The 17,944-nt window shown below is 42.4% G+C and overlaps 2 protein-coding genes and 1 long non-coding RNA gene across 3 annotated transcripts; all 3 read right to left on the bottom strand.

The window, feature by feature from the left end:
- Positions 1–4,982: 4,982 nt before the first annotated feature.
- Positions 4,983–9,519, bottom strand: LOC147522495 (uncharacterized). The gene is made up of 3 exons (XR_015195339.1): positions 8,199–9,519; positions 5,960–6,838; positions 4,983–5,878 (listed from the first exon to the last, which is right to left on the bottom strand). It is a non-coding gene; the product is annotated as an uncharacterized LOC147522495 (long non-coding RNA).
- A 6,303-nt stretch (positions 9,520–15,822) lies between these two features.
- LOC147522494 (uncharacterized) lies at positions 15,823–16,230 on the bottom strand. The gene has a single exon (XM_086567898.1). It carries the CDS (start codon positions 16,228–16,230, stop codon positions 15,823–15,825), a length of 408 nt encoding a protein of 135 aa, XP_086424024.1.
- A 563-nt stretch (positions 16,231–16,793) lies between these two features.
- Positions 16,794–17,483, bottom strand: LOC147522493 (uncharacterized). Its single transcript, XM_086567893.1, has one exon. It carries the CDS (start codon positions 17,481–17,483, stop codon positions 16,794–16,796), a length of 690 nt encoding a protein of 229 aa, XP_086424019.1.
- Positions 17,484–17,944: the final 461 nt, after the last annotated feature.

The following is a 17,944-nucleotide window of genomic DNA, read 5'->3' as shown; positions in this document are numbered from 1 at the left end:
TACTAAATTGACAATATGAGACTGAATTAGGGGAATTTGATTCCACCTTAATTCGACTTGATTAACTAACGAAGAATTGTCGTAATCCGAATTGAAATGTTTTCACATAACAATTGGGTCTATCTAATCCCTAATCATTCATGGTAATCTCTACCAACTAACAATCAGCATGTGAAGCAATCAAACCCATTCTCATGGAGAACTAATTACTTTCTAGAATGGAATAGATTACTATGACCATTTCTACGCTAATCGAAATCAAGTTTCATCAAGGTTTCCTCAAACCCCTCTAATGGAGGTTTTAGCCTTAAATCATTACACTATCATTTCTAACACAAGACCCATAAGAACGAGTCATTATTGAATAAGTATTAAACTCTATTAATCTAATTGAACAATAATAATAATGATTCAAAATGAATTAAAAATAAATTTAAAACTAAGATTATGAATAACTAATTATCAATTTAAGACAAACTAAATGAAATGAACTAAGTAATGGATTCCAACAACTAAATTTGTTATTCTAACTAATTTATTGATAATTCACTAAATAAAAACTAAGTTATTAATTCTACAAACTAAATCTTGTTCTAAAAACTAATTTGATGCTAATTAACTAGATAAAAACTAACTATTGGATAATTGACTAAGTAAAAACTAAGTTTTTCAGAGCTAAGTCTTTGTCTCTTCATATGGAGGAGACCAGATCCACAATTTCGTGCATGGGCTAAGGAGCCATGTTTTGGGCCGGAAAATGGAGCCCAAAACCTCATTACTTCAGTCCACAAAGGGGTTTTCAGCTGGAAATGATTTCAACAGCCTTTTCATCCACTTCTGCTCCTCTGATTGGGTCAAGGCTTGGACTATTAGAAAGCTCGTTCTGAGACGGTCATTTTGACATAAGGTAAGCCCAATTCCGAGGTTTGAGTCCAAAGATACGGCCTTCGGAAGTTCTGCTGACTTTTGTGCGTTATTTTTGCACGCGTTGACTTTGACTTTTCAGCTTTGACCAGGCTTTTAAAAAGGCTTTTTCTCCTTGAATCTTGGCCTTTAATCATATAACTTCTTAGTAACCAACCTTTGCTCCATTATCTCGCAAAAGGGGCACATTTCTGCACATATTCGACTCCAATGCCTGAAATACATGAGAACATGATAACAATACTAACTCTTACTTATTAATCACATAATTGGTCAAAAAGCAATATTGTTAAGGGGTTAAAACTATAGTTTTGGGCTCTTATCATTCATAGATGCGTACAGTGGCTACAACCAAATCCCATTGACTGAGGAAGACAAGGAAAAAACCTCATTCGTAACGGAATAAGGCATTTACTGTTACAACGTCCTCCCGTTCGGTCTGAAGAACGCTGGAGCGACCTACCAATGGTTAGTCACATATATGTTCCAAGACATGTTAGGAGACACCATGGAAGTCTACATAGATAACATGGTTGTCAAAAGTAAGAAAGCAGCAGATCATCTAGCTTACCTCGACCAGGTGTTCTCCCGACTACGTCGAACTCTAATGAGGTTGAACCCCAAAAAATGCCTCTTTAAAGCATCATCTGGGAAGTTCCTGGGGTATCAGGTCTCTCAACGAGGGATCAAAGCCAACCCAGATTAGATTCAAGAATTCTTGGGCATGCCCGACCACAACACAAATAAACAAATATAGAAGCTATCAGGAATGGTGGCAGGTCTAAACCGATTCATATCAAGAGCGTCAGACAAATGTCGTCATTTCCTCCATATTCTCAAGAAGGGTGAACAGTTCTCATGGAGCGAACAATGCCACCAAACGTTCTCCACTCTAAAGGACTACCTATTAACCCCACCCGTCCTGGCAAAACCAACAAATGGTGAAACACTAGGGCTATACCTAGCTGTAGCTAACTTCACTATCATCTCAATTCTCTTCAAGGAGGAAAAGGGCATAGAAAAGCCAAGCTATTTCACAAGCAAAACATTGCTACCCGTGGAGAAAAACTACACCCACCTCAAAAAAGCCGTTCTAGCATTACTATACTCAGCATGAAAATTCATACCATACTTCTAGGCACACCTAATCAAGTGCTCACCGAACTCCCATTGCAAAAGCTTCTCCTCAAAATTAGCAACACAACTCACATGACCATGTGTGCAGAAGAACTCGGTGAACATCACATTGAGTTCACACCGAAAACCTCTAAAAAAGGATAGGTCGTCGTTGATTTTCTTACCGACTTCCCAGTTGACGACCTGAACTGGGAACCAGAAGTCGACATCCCTTCCACCAAACCACTCGACAACTCAGTCCGGTCACTCTTCATGAATGGAGCTACCAATCCAGGATGAAGTGGGATCGGGGTAGTTTTAGTGTCACCGGATGGCACTATGGTTGAAAAGTCAGTTCACATCGACTTTGCGCAACCTCCAACAACAAGGCTGAGTACAAAGCCCTAATTATGGGGCTCCGAATGGCGCTGCAACTCAATGTCTAGGAGATCAAGGTATTTAGCGACCAAGGAGTACTCCACCAATGAAGGTAACCTCTCTAAATATCTTCAAATTGTGCATCAAATTCTTCCTTCTTTCAAGAAAGCCTTCATCCACCATTTCCTACGGGAAGAGAATCGCCATGCTGACAGTTTAGCTTACCTCGTTACCCAAACCTCGAACTGTGACCCGAGGCAATTACTCATCAAAGTAATTGACCGTCTTGCTTACCAAGCAGAGCACGTCCTCGAAATCAGCGACCTATGCCCATTCTCAGAAAGCCAGATTAGTCAAACTTGGATGCAACCCATCATAGAATACATCTAACAAGGAAAAACACCGATAGATTGCAACAAGGCCAGACAAGTTCAATACCAAGCAAGACGTTATTACATGATCAACGACAAGCTCTTCAGGAAATTTGCTGGAGGACCTCATCTGATATGCATAAGCCAAGAACAAGGTCAGCTGATCTTCTCATAGATTCATGAGGGCAAATGTGGAAATCACGCTGGAGGTCGCTCTCTGGCACACAAAGCTATCTCATAATGATACTTTTGGCCACGAATGCAGATTGATGCCAAGAAGTACATACTGAGATGCATCAAATGCCAAATATTTTGCCATAACATCATTCAGCCAACTCGCGAACTAATCAACATTTCTAACCCATGGCCATTTCATATGTGGGGCTTGGATATTATGGGCCCATTCATCCCTCAGAAGAGCACATGCTTTTGATTCATCTGGCCTGGCTGCAACTAGGGTAGGGAATCAGGTCGGGTTTGACCCAAAACCGACCCGACTCAAATTCGAATAGTTCGAGTTCGGGTCGATTTTCATATCCGTTTATTTATTCGGGTTGGGTTCGGGTCGGATTCGGATATAAGATTTCAGTTTTATTCGGGTTCAAGTTCAAATATTGTCAAACTATTCGGATTCAGATTCGGATATAGCCATATCCGACCTGAACCCGACCCGTTCCCTGCCATAGCTGCAACTAACTACTTCACCAAATGGGTGGAAGCAATCCCTTTGGCTCATGTCAAAGAATCTAATGTCAGAAACTTCATCTGGACTAACATAATCACTAGATTCGGTCTACCACACACACTGGTAATGGATAACGGCTCCCAGTTCAAGGGTAAAACAGTTAAGGAGTTCTTGACAAAATGGAAGATCGTTCAAGCGTTCTCCACTCTCAAGTACACCCAAAACAATGGGCAAGCAAAAGCCAGCAACAAAGTAATCTTGAAAAACCTCAAGAAGAAGATTGAAAAGAATAAAAGCCAATGGCCCATGCAATTGGAGAACATTCTATAGGCACACAGAACAACAGCTCGCTCTAGTACGAGTGAGTCACCGTTTTTACTATGTTACGGTACTGAGGTCATCATCCCCTCCGAGCTGACAATTACAATGAATCGCTCAGAGGTCACCGAATCATGACATAACGACTCTATCCTCGCTCGTGAAATCGACTTGCTCGAGGGACGCCGCGACCTAGCTGCCATTCGAGTGGCCTCCTACCAGCAGACTTTGAAGAAGTCATACAATAAACGAGTGAACCCTCGAAGTTTCCAACCTTGCGACCTAGTCTTAAAAAAGACTAATGAGGACTCAAAATTGTCACCAACATGGGAAGGCCCTTACATAGTAGAGCGAGTAGTCGGAAATGGAGCATATTGGATCAAGACTCAGGACGGTCAACCATTGCCGCGTCCTTGGAACACTTATTTGTTAAAAACGTTTTATCAATAGATGATTTTACTTAAGTTCTTATTCATATCACTATTATTATGCATACACCCCTTATTTGTATCAATACAAAGCAGTTTTTCAAGTTCAAAACAAGACTGACAACTTGCTCAATAGAGCAGAACGCTTGCCGAAGTAGAATGCTCACTAGAGCATCAGACTCACTCGAGTCCTAGCGCTTACTAGAGCATCCGACTCACTCGAGTCCCAATGCTCACTTGAGCAGCACACTCACTCGAGCTCTAAAGCTACATAGCGCTACTACTTCTCACTAGTTAGGGACCTATATTTCTAGGGTCAACTCAATGCAGAACGCTCACTTGAGTAGCCCGCTCACTAGAGCAGAACATTCACTCCAGCTCCAAAGCTGCTTAGCACCAACACCTCTCACTAGTTGGAGACCTACATTTCTAGGGTCAACTCAGTGCAGAACACTCACTAGAGCATCCGACTCACTTGGGTCATAACGCTCACCGGGGCATCACGCTCTCTCGAGCCACATAGCGACCTTGAGCTACAAACGCTCACCAAGTTCAGGTCCTAAGACTCCAACTAGGCCTAAACACTTGCACTAGCTACAAAGCACCGTAAGGCTATAATCTGTCTATACAGCTAAGACGTGTACCTTAAAGCTCATTGTCAAATTCACATAGAGCGCACAATTTTATGTCAAATTCAAATTTGGATATCTAAAAGCAACAATATCCACACAAGAAGGAAAGGAGAACATCAATTTCGCCCAAGCAAGCATTTTATAAAAGCAAAATGTGAACTACCTTAACAAACTCAGGAACCTAGTTCATAAACTAACCGAGCTATCGGGATATCCCAGAAAAACCAACTCGGTTATAAAGCAAGCATAACCATCCCGAACTGCCTAGAACATTACAGGAAACCAGTTCGCCCAAGTATCAAAACTCAAAAGCAAATAATAAAGCCAATTGCCTTGGTTGCCCCAGGTTATCAGCTCTTAATGTATCTGGCCCATGCCACAACCATAATAAAGTAAACTGCCCGGACAATCCTAGGAAACTAGTTCTAATGTATATTTCCCAATTGCATCAAATCAAAACCCTCGTAACTCTCAAAGAAGAAGAAGAAATCAGACAACATTGTTCAAAACCTCGGTCTGCAAAGGCTCTAAGTCATCAGGTGCAGTATTCTCAACATTAGCAGGAAGAACGACAATAGAAGCCTCTAGAGTGTCAGCAGCCTCTCCAAGTCACTCAACAGGAACAACAATACTGGCAGATTGAGCATTACTAGCATCTCCAGGTACATCAATCACACTTGTACCTCGAGCCCTACTTTCATGCTCTTATTCAGTTGAAAATACATCTACTCCAATTCGTCATAGTCTTGACCCAAAGCATCATAAGCCTACTGAGCTCTCTGAGCAACCCTTTTGCATGTCTTGGCATACTCTGTAACAGTAGCCAGCTTCTCTTTAAGCTCTTCCACAGAATTGCCCAGTGCCGACTTCTCCAGAATGACACCATTATACATCTTCTTAAGCTCCTCCAGTTCCTTCTTCTCTGCCTCCTAAACGACCTAGACATTAGCCAGTTCTTCCTTCACCTTCTCCAGCTCTCCCTTCTCACTCTCGCTTATTTGCACCATTTGCTTCAATTTCTAGTACCTAGTGAGCAGATACATAAGAAACATCAATGTTAGTTCCAGCTATAAGGCAAAAAAGAGAACAAAGAGGCTCAATGCTTACCAAACAATGGGCCATGTCCATAGTCTTCAGGTTCTCATCCAAATCTTTAGCGTCCAACTCTTTCCTCTCACCATCCAACACAACTCCATCCAAAATACAACTAGCAATGGGTGCCGACCTGAAGCTGCAGTCTGACCTTTTAACCGTATGCTTCCTCCCAGTCTTGTCACTAATGTAGACAAGGTTGCGATCCAAGTTGTCACTCCTGCTCCTCATAGAGGTCATCTTACCACCGTCCCTGGCAACGACCTTCCCCTTACCACCCATATCAACTAAACTCATATCTCTTTCAAAATTTTCAAGGTCGAGCCCACTAAGGTCAACCTTGAACTCTGATCTCCCCTACCCCTAGATCGCTTTTGCACCACACCACCACTACGATCCACAAAGCGGTCAACGATCCTGGCCAGCTTAGCAACCTTGGAGTCCGGCGCATCAGCCTTCCTCTTCACCGAGCTACTCCGCTCACGAGCGACAAAACTAATGTCCTCGCGGGGAGCCCTCCCTGATTCTCTCCATAGGAGCTAAGTCAAGACCTTCATTGCCAATTCTTCTCTTAGGTCACCTAGTGGATGCCTCAACTTGTCCTGAGGCACCCACACCTCCACCAGCTTGTCCTTGACCACCCCGACCTCAGTTCCTTGCATCCCTCATCATGATGCTGCTATCTTCTATCCATACTTGAACTACAAGATGAATCACTATCAATCAGACCACGAGCCCTTTTCTTATGCTTCCTCCTCTTCAGCCTAATCTCCCGACCCCCCTTCTCAACAAAATAACTTGCTACCTCAGGCAACCTCTACTGCTTCTCAGCACGGCTAAGACGAGCAAACTTCTTGATCTCCCCACGCTCAGTTCACCTCATAATAGTGACCTCTGCACAAACAAAACAAAAGCATATCAGAATCAAAATCCACCATTAGTACATCAAAACAAAACCATACAAACAAAATTACAAACCCTAGTGTTTACACTACTTCCACCCATACAGTAGTTCCCAATCACCAGCAGTGACCTCTTTTCCCAGGGTATATTACTAACCCCATCCAGAACGCTAGACTTCCTAACCAAGGTCTACAAACTAAAGTTGTTGGTAAGAGAATGCTTCACAGGAAAATGCTCAACAACATCAGCAACCTCAATACGATAATCACCACTATCGTTTAACATGTCAAAAACCACAAACAAACACCAAGTATTACCAATCACTGAATAATTACATTGTTCATACCTATTTGGGGTATGGACAATCATTGTTCATATATCAACATAATGTATGATCAGTAAGAATATCTATTGGAGTATGAGCAATCACTGTTCTTACCTATTTGGGATATGAACAATCATTGTTCATACTTCAACATAATGTATGATCAGTAAGAATACATATTGGAGTATCATTGTTCATACCTCAACATGAACTATGAACAATAAGAAATTAAACACCTATTGGAGTATGTTCATACATATTTGGGGTACGTATGAACAATTACTGTTCATATCTCAACATAAGCTGTGAAGAATCTTTGTTCATACCTCAACATAATGTATGTGGTATGTTCACTTATTTGGGGTATGAACAAACATTGTTCACGCATGAGGAGCTTCATACCAAAACAACATAAAAGGTAAAATTGGAAGATATTAATTTCAAATCTGAGATATTTGTTCTTAAGGGTTATTTTCACCCGAAAATTGGGATTTCGGGTTATTTTCACCTGAAAATTGGGTTTGCGAGTGATTTTGAAAAAAATGTGTGCTTGAGAGTGATTTTGGCCCGGACAAATTCCTTGGGTCAGCCATATCGTATTAGTAATTCATCATAATTTTACTAAATATTGTGAGTTGGCACTTGGAAGTAGGGCTGGGAATGGTACGAGATCAACCGAATCCGACCCATATCCGAATTCATTTTGATCCGAATAGACCATATTCAAATCTAAATTATCCAACCCGAATATCCGAAAACCCAGACTATTTTAACAAGATTCATATTTTGATGCCTAAAACTAATTTATATCTTACATTTATATATGAAAATCATTAAAATAGTATATTTTTTTGTGTGTTTTTAGTGGATATGGATATCCGAAATCCAACCCGGATCCGGATATGGTAAAGAGTTTTGAGTGAAAATCCGACCCGAACCCGCTCCATTTCTTACCATACTTGGAAGCATCAATCTTTCAAGTAAGGATCTAAGTATGTAAATGAAGTTAAGAAATTAATATTTCACCTTTAAGTGCTTCTCCTAGAATGGCATTGAGCATGGCTGAAGTACGTAGAGCCAAATGATAGAAGGGCTACAACAAAACATACTAAAATAAGTGAATTCCTCATTTTTCTTCTCAATTTAGATAGTATCAGGATTCTTATGTTCACAAAAAAAAATATACTATCAGGATTCAATTTCAGCTGCGCGCACTAGAATGTGTGCTATCATTCTTAGTATATGAAAGGTATTTACAGAGTGGAAATGGTAGGTTACGTTGAAGCTATTTATAGAGGGGAAATGGTAGGTTGGAACTTTGAATAAACAAGTGATTGATTCTGACTCATTACTATCAGGGGCGGCTCAGTTGATGGGCACTAGTCGAATTCCTAAAGCAAAGGCCTAATTTTACACCAGATAAATTAAAACTTAAAAAAAAAATAGATTTGTAGGTGGATTACTATGGCTGGTAATGCTACTATTAAAGAAGCTTGAGCTGTTGAACATGGTAATGGTGTGTGAAATTTATAAATGTGTGGCAAATGGATTTATAGTTTGGAGCCCTTTTTTGGGTCAAAATTTGGGGGCTCCAGACCCCCGCCTGTGTGGACTATCCTCAGGGCCGCTCCTGATTACTACCACCTTCTGGGGATTGGATGATCGACCTTACAAGAATCTGGAAACCTACAAAGATTGGAGTCATCACTGTCAAACATGCATTCGAAGCAGTTAGAAAAAAAATAAATAAAATGAACTGGCATAAGTGGATTGGATTTGGTGCAAACACATACATCTAAGGGCTACTGGGTTGGTCTAGAAATTAACTGTTGTGCCCAGTAATGAGAAATTAGTTCAAAGGAATGGCATTCCTTTTGCTTCAAGGTGAAGAATATGTAACAAGGAGGAGGAGAGTGTACGTCTGACATATGCTATGGGAATGTGATGTTGCAAGAGATTGGGATTTGGGACCTTCAAACTGTCACACAAGCGGCGAGCGTTTACAGACCCATCAGGAATGAGCTTTTGAACGTAACTGCAGTCCAGCTAAGGGCATCACCAATGCAGAGCTTCAAAACCCAAGGCTACACCATCTTTTTGGAGTGTCACGTCAGTTTTTTGTAGGGCAACTCAAAAAGAAGAAAGAGTAGTGAAACTCTATAATGGTGGTTGTTCCAGCGGAGAAGATAAGTGCTTCTCTAAACCACGCGAAATAAGACCAAAAGAAAATAAATTGAAGTCACATGCGGAGTTAAGTGAGGTCATGTGCTTTTGGCCTTCGGGTCATTTAAAACCATCCATAGAAATGAAGTCAACTATCCAGGATTATAAATTTGGGGGCCCATTTAAGGGCTGCGTTGGAGGTTGTTTATTGGATTGATCCTCCAAATTTGAAGGTAAAGGCCTAGATACAGCCCCGTTGGTGATGCCCTAATGACTCAAATTTGGAAAACAATGAACAAAATCCTCTTTAATTTGGGACGTGAAGCTGAACTTGATGCACCTTAAATCAGATGTAATTAAAGGAATCAAAGTCTATGGTCTTATGGCTATAGGTCGGGACAATGTTTAACAATGGATGGTCTGCTCATATTGCGCTACTCATATGTTTAACACTGATATTTTTTTTGCTAACGAGTAATTGATTGATATAGCCAGTGATAGTAAGTTCGGGAATGGGATTTATTTGGGACGTGAATCAATCGGGTATAATTCAGTTTCAATTTGAAAAAGATAGGGAAAATTTCGGTCAACATTCACAGTACGAGAAACATTCATTTATACGATAGTTCGTGAATAATTCAATAGTATTCTCTGTTAAAAATTCGGTAAAAGATTCGTATATATAAACCACTTCTATCTCACAAAATATAAGACAAAACAATATAAAATCACTTATGTTGTTTTCACTAAAATAAAACTTCTTAACAATGGAAAAAGTCAAAATTTCTTTTGAACCACACATCTCCTCCTCACAAATAGAAAATTTTATTAAAAAAAATCAACTTTTTGGGCCGAATTATTCCTGAATCCGAACTTTAACCATTTAGAATGTTTCATACCCGAATTATTTCCTAACTATTGCCATTTTATTCAATTTCAACTATGCTTTAAAAAAATTCATGTTTAAAACGTGAATTATTCGCGAATTTACTAACAAGTGATGTAGTAAAAGAATAAGTGTTACAATGAATTAGAACATACAATTATACAAATATACAATATGCTTAAGGAAGTAGGAATTGAAGTGGCTTATATCGTTATATGAGACCATTATTCCCAGTTACAGATGGAAGCGCTAAATTAAATTCACTTCCCTCCACATTGTAGAGACATTAACCCATTCTGAATTGTTCTTTGCTTTCGATCTTCCACCTTCTTAGGAGTGCCTAGTGAACTTTTTTGTTATTGAATGCTTGATCTGAAGTCTTTAAATACAATTGAACCCATATATTCCTTCATCCAATTTGAATTGCTTTCTCTGCAGTGATGGTTCTGTTGAGATATTTGGCATTTACAAAGCCAATGAACATTTATTATTTATACATGATGATGTTTAATTAAATACACAAATCTTATTATTATACATATGGGTGAACTAATATCATATGATGAAACCATAAGTTTCATAGGTGATAAAATTAGAACAATCAAGCATATAAAGAGTCATGTGCGGGAGATTTGATTGTATCTATTTATTTAGAATGCTCACAATTAGGGGTGAAGTCGGACACTTCACTTATAAGATTGTAATATACATAACTATTATATGATAGGATGATGATATCTCAATCATTTGAGTATGACTCTAAGTTTGTATATTAGTGTAGTCATATGACTGACACTGAGGGGATCAAAGTGATAATACACTGTAAATTCGTTGTTAAGGTTAATGTGCAAATATCACTCTACCAATTAATCTCTAGACTTGAAGAATTGTGAAAATTCATTGTGTCTCAAATTTATTACTTTGAGATGTTAAAAATTAAGTAATGTCTATTCATAGACTAGACTTGACGTTTTGGGTAATGAATGTAGGACATCTTGAATCACGAATTTTAATAAAGAATTCACCACTCTACGGAGTTATGTATTAGGAAATTGTGACATAACTAATTGAGCTCAAACCCGGCCGGTATAAGAAATAGTTTCTTAATGCTCAATTGATGTTGAATGTCACATTGGGTCAATTAGATATGGGTGTGACAGTGAAGAACAAATTCCCAATGGTCTAATTGTGAATGCAAGTGAGGTGGAGGGACTTAGATATAATTAATGGTAAGAAAGGACTTTCTTGAAAGTTCCAAGGGTGTTATTATAAATATGGATTTGTTAATGGGCACTTTCCATATTAAAATATATATATATTAAAAGTGTTTTAGTATATCAAGTACAAGTACTTGTATGTCCTCTTTAAGATAAAACTTGGAATCCCACTACACACACTTCAAAGTTTCTCTATATAAGGTAATGATTTTTGGGTTAGTTAGACTTACCCCCCCCCCACTAATAGTTGCAATTAGTGTTACCCCCATTGCAAGATCCAGCTGACTCTGAGATGATTTTTTTTTTTCAGATGAAGAAATTTGATCGTTAGATCTTACAAATGGGGGGTATCACTAATATTTTTGAAAATGGGGGAAGTCTATCTAACCCATGATTTTTTGGTGAAAGGGACCATTAGTCTTTCCAGGAAAAGTACAACTAAAAGTAGGAGATAAGCAAAAATGTTTTGTGGTGAATACTACTAGAAGGCTGAAAACTAAGTTTTTGGATTCAGCTTAATTTGGAAAGTTTTTCTTTATTGTCAATCTCCAATTCTGACTTTGAAGGTATTTTTCTTTTAATTCATTTTTTATCAATAATAGATGTTATACCTCTAACATTATTACAATCACTGTTCACTCTTTCACAAGCACTATTACAACTTACAACCCTATTTACTCCTTTTCCTCTCTCTTGGTCGCTCTCCTTTTTTCTTAGGTCTTCCCCTCTTTTAAGAATCAATCCGCCTCCCTCTCTCTCTCTCTCTCTTTTCCTTTATATCCTTCCCTCACTCTATCCTAGCCTTCCATCTGTCCCTTCACCTCGCGGCCTTCTTCTTCCCACGTGTAGGGTTTCCGTACCGCGACCTCGTGTATTTATCCTGATCCTGTGCACAGCGGCGCGGTACCTTACATTGCCGCGAGCGCATCCGACCGTTGATCTCATATGTCCCAGATCCTACCACCACAGATGCCGCCTCTCGAGTCCGCGATCCACACGCGATGGGGGGGTCGAGAGCCCGGCTCACGCTACTTGCTCAATCGCGGCCTACCATTTTCCTTTCCCCGCTGGACTCACGTGTTCCCCACATGCCTACTGCATATTCCCCTTTAAGCTCTGCGCCTCCGCGCATCCTCATTTGGCTGGTCCTTTTCGGTGTCCCCTCGATTTCAGTGCCCCAAATTACAATTTTACCATTTCCCCTTATAAAAGCCCGTTCGATTTTTCTTTCTTTCTCATTTAGTATCTTGTTCTTCTCTGGTTTTCCTTCGCTCATCTTCTCCTTCTGGTTGCTCCTGTCAAACGCGTGGTTGTCTCTTGTGCTTCTCCTCTTGCTCAAGATTTAGTGCCAGATTCTCTCTTCCTTCCCCAGGTTGGTCTTCTTCTCTCTTTATTTCCTTAGTTTTTCTTTTTGTACTGTGCATTCCCCTTTTACACTGTGCTCCTCTCTATCTCTTTTGAATCTGCCCTTTATGTCGGATTCCGGATCGCCGCCTCCTCTTCCTCCCATTCCAGCAGCATGGCCTCTCCCCCACCCCTGGACCCAACTGAGGCTCCATCTACTTCAGAGCAACATTTCACCCTTCTGCCGCCACCCCCTCGTAGCCGTAGACCTAATCTAGAGGCAGTCAAGACCGCTTACAACATCCCTGCTGACATCACTTTGGAGCACGTGCCCAACTGACCTACTTTTCCCATTTAGTCCCCTACAAACCGGGGTGTCTCGTGGCCACGGTCAGCCAAATCATCGTAGGACTCCACTTCCCACTCACACGCCTTGACGTCAAGGTATGCAATCACTTCAACATCCCTCCTTGCCAAGGTATCGGCAACTTTTGGCGGTTGATGTACGCCGCGAACCACTATAATGTGTCCGGGGTCCCTAAGATAACCGTCCGCGATATGATCGCCCATTATTACATAAAAAAGAGCACCAAGGATGTTAGTGTCGGCTATCATTCTTTCTGCGTCCGCCCTAGGAAACAATCATTTGTTCTTCGTGTCACCTCTTCAGAGAAGATATGGCACCCCTATCCATTGTACGTCTCAGGAAACTTCCTATCCGCAGATCTTCCTCCTAAACTGACCCTTAATTATCTGGCTTTTCTGCCCAGTGGTGAGTTTCCCTTTTATTTTCCATTTGAAATGCAGGTGCCGCGGTATGCCTTCTGATTTTGCAATTTTTTCCTACAGGTTGGAGGCCCGACTCGAAGTCACAAACATATGCTGATATCACATCCACCATATTCCAGAAGATCCGTGATCTAGGATCTTCCCGAGCTGCAGTTCTTGGCATTGACCCCACCACCGCCACTCCGTTACTATCAGATCCCAAACTGAAGACCATCGGTGGATTTAGTGCCCCCTTTTTCTATCCCCCTCCACCCAAGGAACGAAGGCCACGGAATTCTCCCCCTCCCCCAAAAAGACGCCGAACAAAGAAACCCACCCACCCCACAGCAGTTATTCATAAGCCCACACCTCATTCCTCTAACTCCCCTTCACATTCCGCAGCTCATCCCTTTTACCAGTCCCTTACCACCTGGGAAGATCAATATATACCCACTCATTCCCCATCTGTAGATTCTGACATGGGTGCTAACAAGAGGAAGCTGTTCGACAGCGACTCGGACGAGGATGCCATGACCGAGATTGTTCCCTCCACTGTCATCCGTTCTTCTCCTGGACCGGCTTCCAAGCGTCCGCAGAGCTCCACCTCTGATGAGCTCCCCTCCACTCACAACACTGCCTTGCCCGCTGCCCCCGCTCGTCTCGCGCCGCGGTTAGGTAAGGAGCTATCAACTAGATCTGGCAAGGAGTCCGCTGACCCTGCCCCTGCCTTCTGCCCAACCTTCAAGGTTCACACCCGCATTGTTAACATCAATGACTCAGCCTTGGAGAACCCGGCTGTGGCCTCTTCTCTGTTCTACATGTCTCACCTTCCCAAGGACCTTGCGTATGCGGAAGGGGGCTCGTTTGATCAACACAGAACCTCGTTTTACACTGGCTGGGAGAAGGTACCCCTTTTTTTTTTTTTAGATATCCTAATCCCTCCTTTCTATTAGATGAGCTTGGATATCTCCTACATGATTTGCGGTCTGTTTGGTGCGAAGTCAAAGGTGGAATTGCTGGAGAAAGAAGTCGCCCACCTCGAACAACTGAATGAGGCCGCAGAACTGGCTAAACTCAAAGCCCAAGACGAGCTCAAGTATTCTGAGGACGCACGCCAAGCTTATATGGATAAGGTCAATGACCGCTTATGTTATCAGCGCGAAACCTTACTCTCTCAACACAATGCTGCTACCGTGGTTCTCTCTCAGAAGCACTAGGAAGACACAGCGGCACTACTCAAGCAGCATGAACTAGACATGGATGAACTCCAGGAGCATTTCAGGGCCCTGACCGACAAACGGGTGGCAAAGAAGATCAAGGAGGAGTATGACCGTCTCACCAAGGAGGGTCGACTCCTGCTAGAAGCGTCTGCGCCGGACCCTGAATCCAAGGTCGTTGTGGTACCCATGGATCATGTCTCCTCTGCAGCGGTCTTAGCTCCTACTGAGGTAAGCGGATCTGGTGTCTGGGGCCATTGATGCGGCTGCGGATGCGGTGATTCGTGAAGACGCTTAGATGTTGTTATGCTTTGTCCCTGGGCTCCTTATTTGTTTTGTATTATCTCAATGTGTTTTGCTACTATATGTTTTTGGTGTTCTGATACACTCGGCACTCTACTCTTTTATTCTCTTTTAATCTCCCTATAAATCTTATACGTTATTTCTTTTGCAAAATCTATATTTGTCCGTGCCCTATCCCTTTGTGGGCCAAATAGAGTTAACCGTATCTTGAGGCAATAAATCTCATGTTTTCAGACCTACTCTCTCTTACTGAAGGCAACTCAATTTGCCTTTACTCATTTGATTCGGACCCCTTGTCCGTGAAAAGGGTCAACTCACCTTGCCCACAATTCAGGTTGGACCTCACGTCCGCGGACTGGGACAACTCCCTTGCCCTCCGCTCGCCTTGGATCTCATGTTCGCGAACAGGGGTAACTCACCTTGCCCCAAGTTCAGTTCGGACCTCATATCTGCGATGGGGCAGCTCATTTTTGCACCGGTTTGATTTGGACCTCTTGTCCGCGAAGGGCTCATCCCCTTTACTATGTTCGGCTGTTAGGCCACTCACTATTAGTACAAGTGCTCTCTCAAAAGTGTCATTGTATTATATATTTACAAATAGCTCAAGTCTCTAGGATGGATTTTCATTACATTCATGTGTGGAATTTCTTCAATATCCTTACATTCCACGGCCTCTCAATCATCTTTCCCTCCATGGTCTGCAGCTTGTAGGTGCCCGCCCCACTAGCATCCATCACCAGATAAGGTCCCTCCTAATTTGGCCCTAACTTTCCCTCGTTCATCTTCTTGGTACTGGGAGTTACCTGGCGAAGCACCAAATTCCCCACCTGGAACCGCCACGGTCTCACTCTCTTGTTATACTGTCTCTGCAAGCGTCGATGATATTCTTCTAACCTGATGCACGCGGAGTCCCTTCTCTCCTCTGCCAGATTTAAATCCCTATATAGTATAGCCCAATTCATACCCTCCTCTACAGCCCTGGTCCGTGTTGTGGACGCCACCATTTTTGAAGGAATTACTGCCTCTATGCCGTAGGCTAAGGAGAATGGAGTTTCCCTAGTGGTAGTCCGCAGCGTAGTCTGATACGCCCACATCACATGATTCAACTCATCATCCCAAGCCCCCTTCTTATCCTCCAATTTCTTCTTGAGATTGTTCATTATAGTCTTGTTGGATGACTCAGCTTGCCCGTTTCCCTCTGGATTGTAAGGGGCCGAAAACCCTTGTTTCACATGGTAAGCTTGCAGAAAATTCTTCACCTTTGACCCGGTGAACTGAGTTCCGTTGTCCGCGATGATAACATATAGTAACCCAAACTGGCAAATGATGTTCTCCTATAGAAACTTGATCACTTGTTCCTCTTTTATCTGCTGCAGCGGCACTGCCTCTATCCACTTAGTGAAGTAGTCTGTGGCCGCGAGCATGTACCTCTTCTTGCCACTGGCCATGGGCAGTGGTCCTACTATATCCATGGCCCATATGGCGAATGGCCAAGGATTGGACACGTTATGCAACGATTCTGCTGGTGCGAATATCAGTTGAGCGAACTTCTGGCATTTCTCGCATTTCTTAGCGAAAGCCACGGCATCCCTTTTCATGTGAGGCCAAAAATACCCCTAAGTTAATAACCGGTGCGCAGTGGTTCTCCCAGCTGAGTGACTCCCATAGTCTCCCTCATGAAGCTCTGCCAATACTTCTTGTGCCAATCGTGGACCCAGGCAATTCAGCAACGGCCCATCAAAGTTCTTTCGATACAACTCCCCCAGCAAGGTGTACCTCTGTGATGTCTGCTCCAGTCTTCTCTTTTCTCTTTCTTGTCGCTCACCTCTTCCCCAGACAAAAAATGCTTGATGGGATCCATCCATCCCCCATCCTCGACGGCAACGTGAAACACCTCTTCTGTTTCTTCGGTACTCGATTTCATCAGCTTCCCCACCTTGATAGTCCTTTCCTCGGATCCTGGAATAGTCGCGGCTATATAGGCTAGGGCATCCGCATGCCTATTCTCTCCGCAACCCAAATGCACGAATCTGATCTTTGTGAATTTCACTGCTCTGTGTTTCAGCACCTCCAAGTATCTCACCATTCGAGGACACCGCGCAGCAAAACCTCTATTTGCTTGGCACACCACCAAGTTTGAATCCGAATACATTGTCAACTCCCTCACCCCCAGATCCTCTACCATTTTCAGTCCTGCTATCACAGCCTCATATTCCATTTCATTGTTGGAAGTCGTGAACCCCAACTTCATGGTATGTTCTATTATGTTATTGTCCTGCGTAACCAATACGATACCTATTCCGCTGCACGTATCTGTGGCCGACCCGTCCGCGAACACCCTCCATCCATTCTGCTCGTCCCATGGGTCCAAAGGGTCCCCCTCCACTTCCTCTCGTTCGGGCTCCATGAGCATTTCTTCCCCCCAAGTGGGGTCCTCTGCTGGAAATTATGCTAAAAAACTCTGCCACTACCTGCGCCTTTTCTGCAGTTCTGACCTGATACTGGATTTCATAAGAACTCAACATAACAGCCCACTTAAGCATTCTTCAAGATTTTTCTGCCTTTAGCGTCTGCTTAAGTGGCAAGTTAGTCACCACTACTACGGAATGTGCCTCGAAGTAAGGTTTCAATTTCAGGGCCGAGAATATCAGTGTTAAGGCATACTTTTCCACTTTACTGTATCGGGTCTCGGCATCCTACAACGTCTTGCTTTGAAAATATATCGGCTTTTCCACTTTGTCCACTACTCTGACGAGGACTGAGCTGATCGCATACTCGGTAACCCCTAAATAAAGATACAGTTTCTCGCCCTGTTCCGGTCGTGACAACAACGGGGCCTTTCCTAAATAACTCTTCAATTCCTGGAAGGCCTTT

The sequence above is a fragment of the Coptis chinensis genome, chromosome 1 (genome assembly GCF_015680905.1).
Source record: "Coptis chinensis isolate HL-2020 chromosome 1, ASM1568090v1, whole genome shotgun sequence".
Taxonomy (NCBI): Eukaryota; Viridiplantae; Streptophyta; class Magnoliopsida; order Ranunculales; family Ranunculaceae; genus Coptis; species Coptis chinensis.
This window is presented reverse-complemented; position numbering and strand designations above follow the sequence as displayed.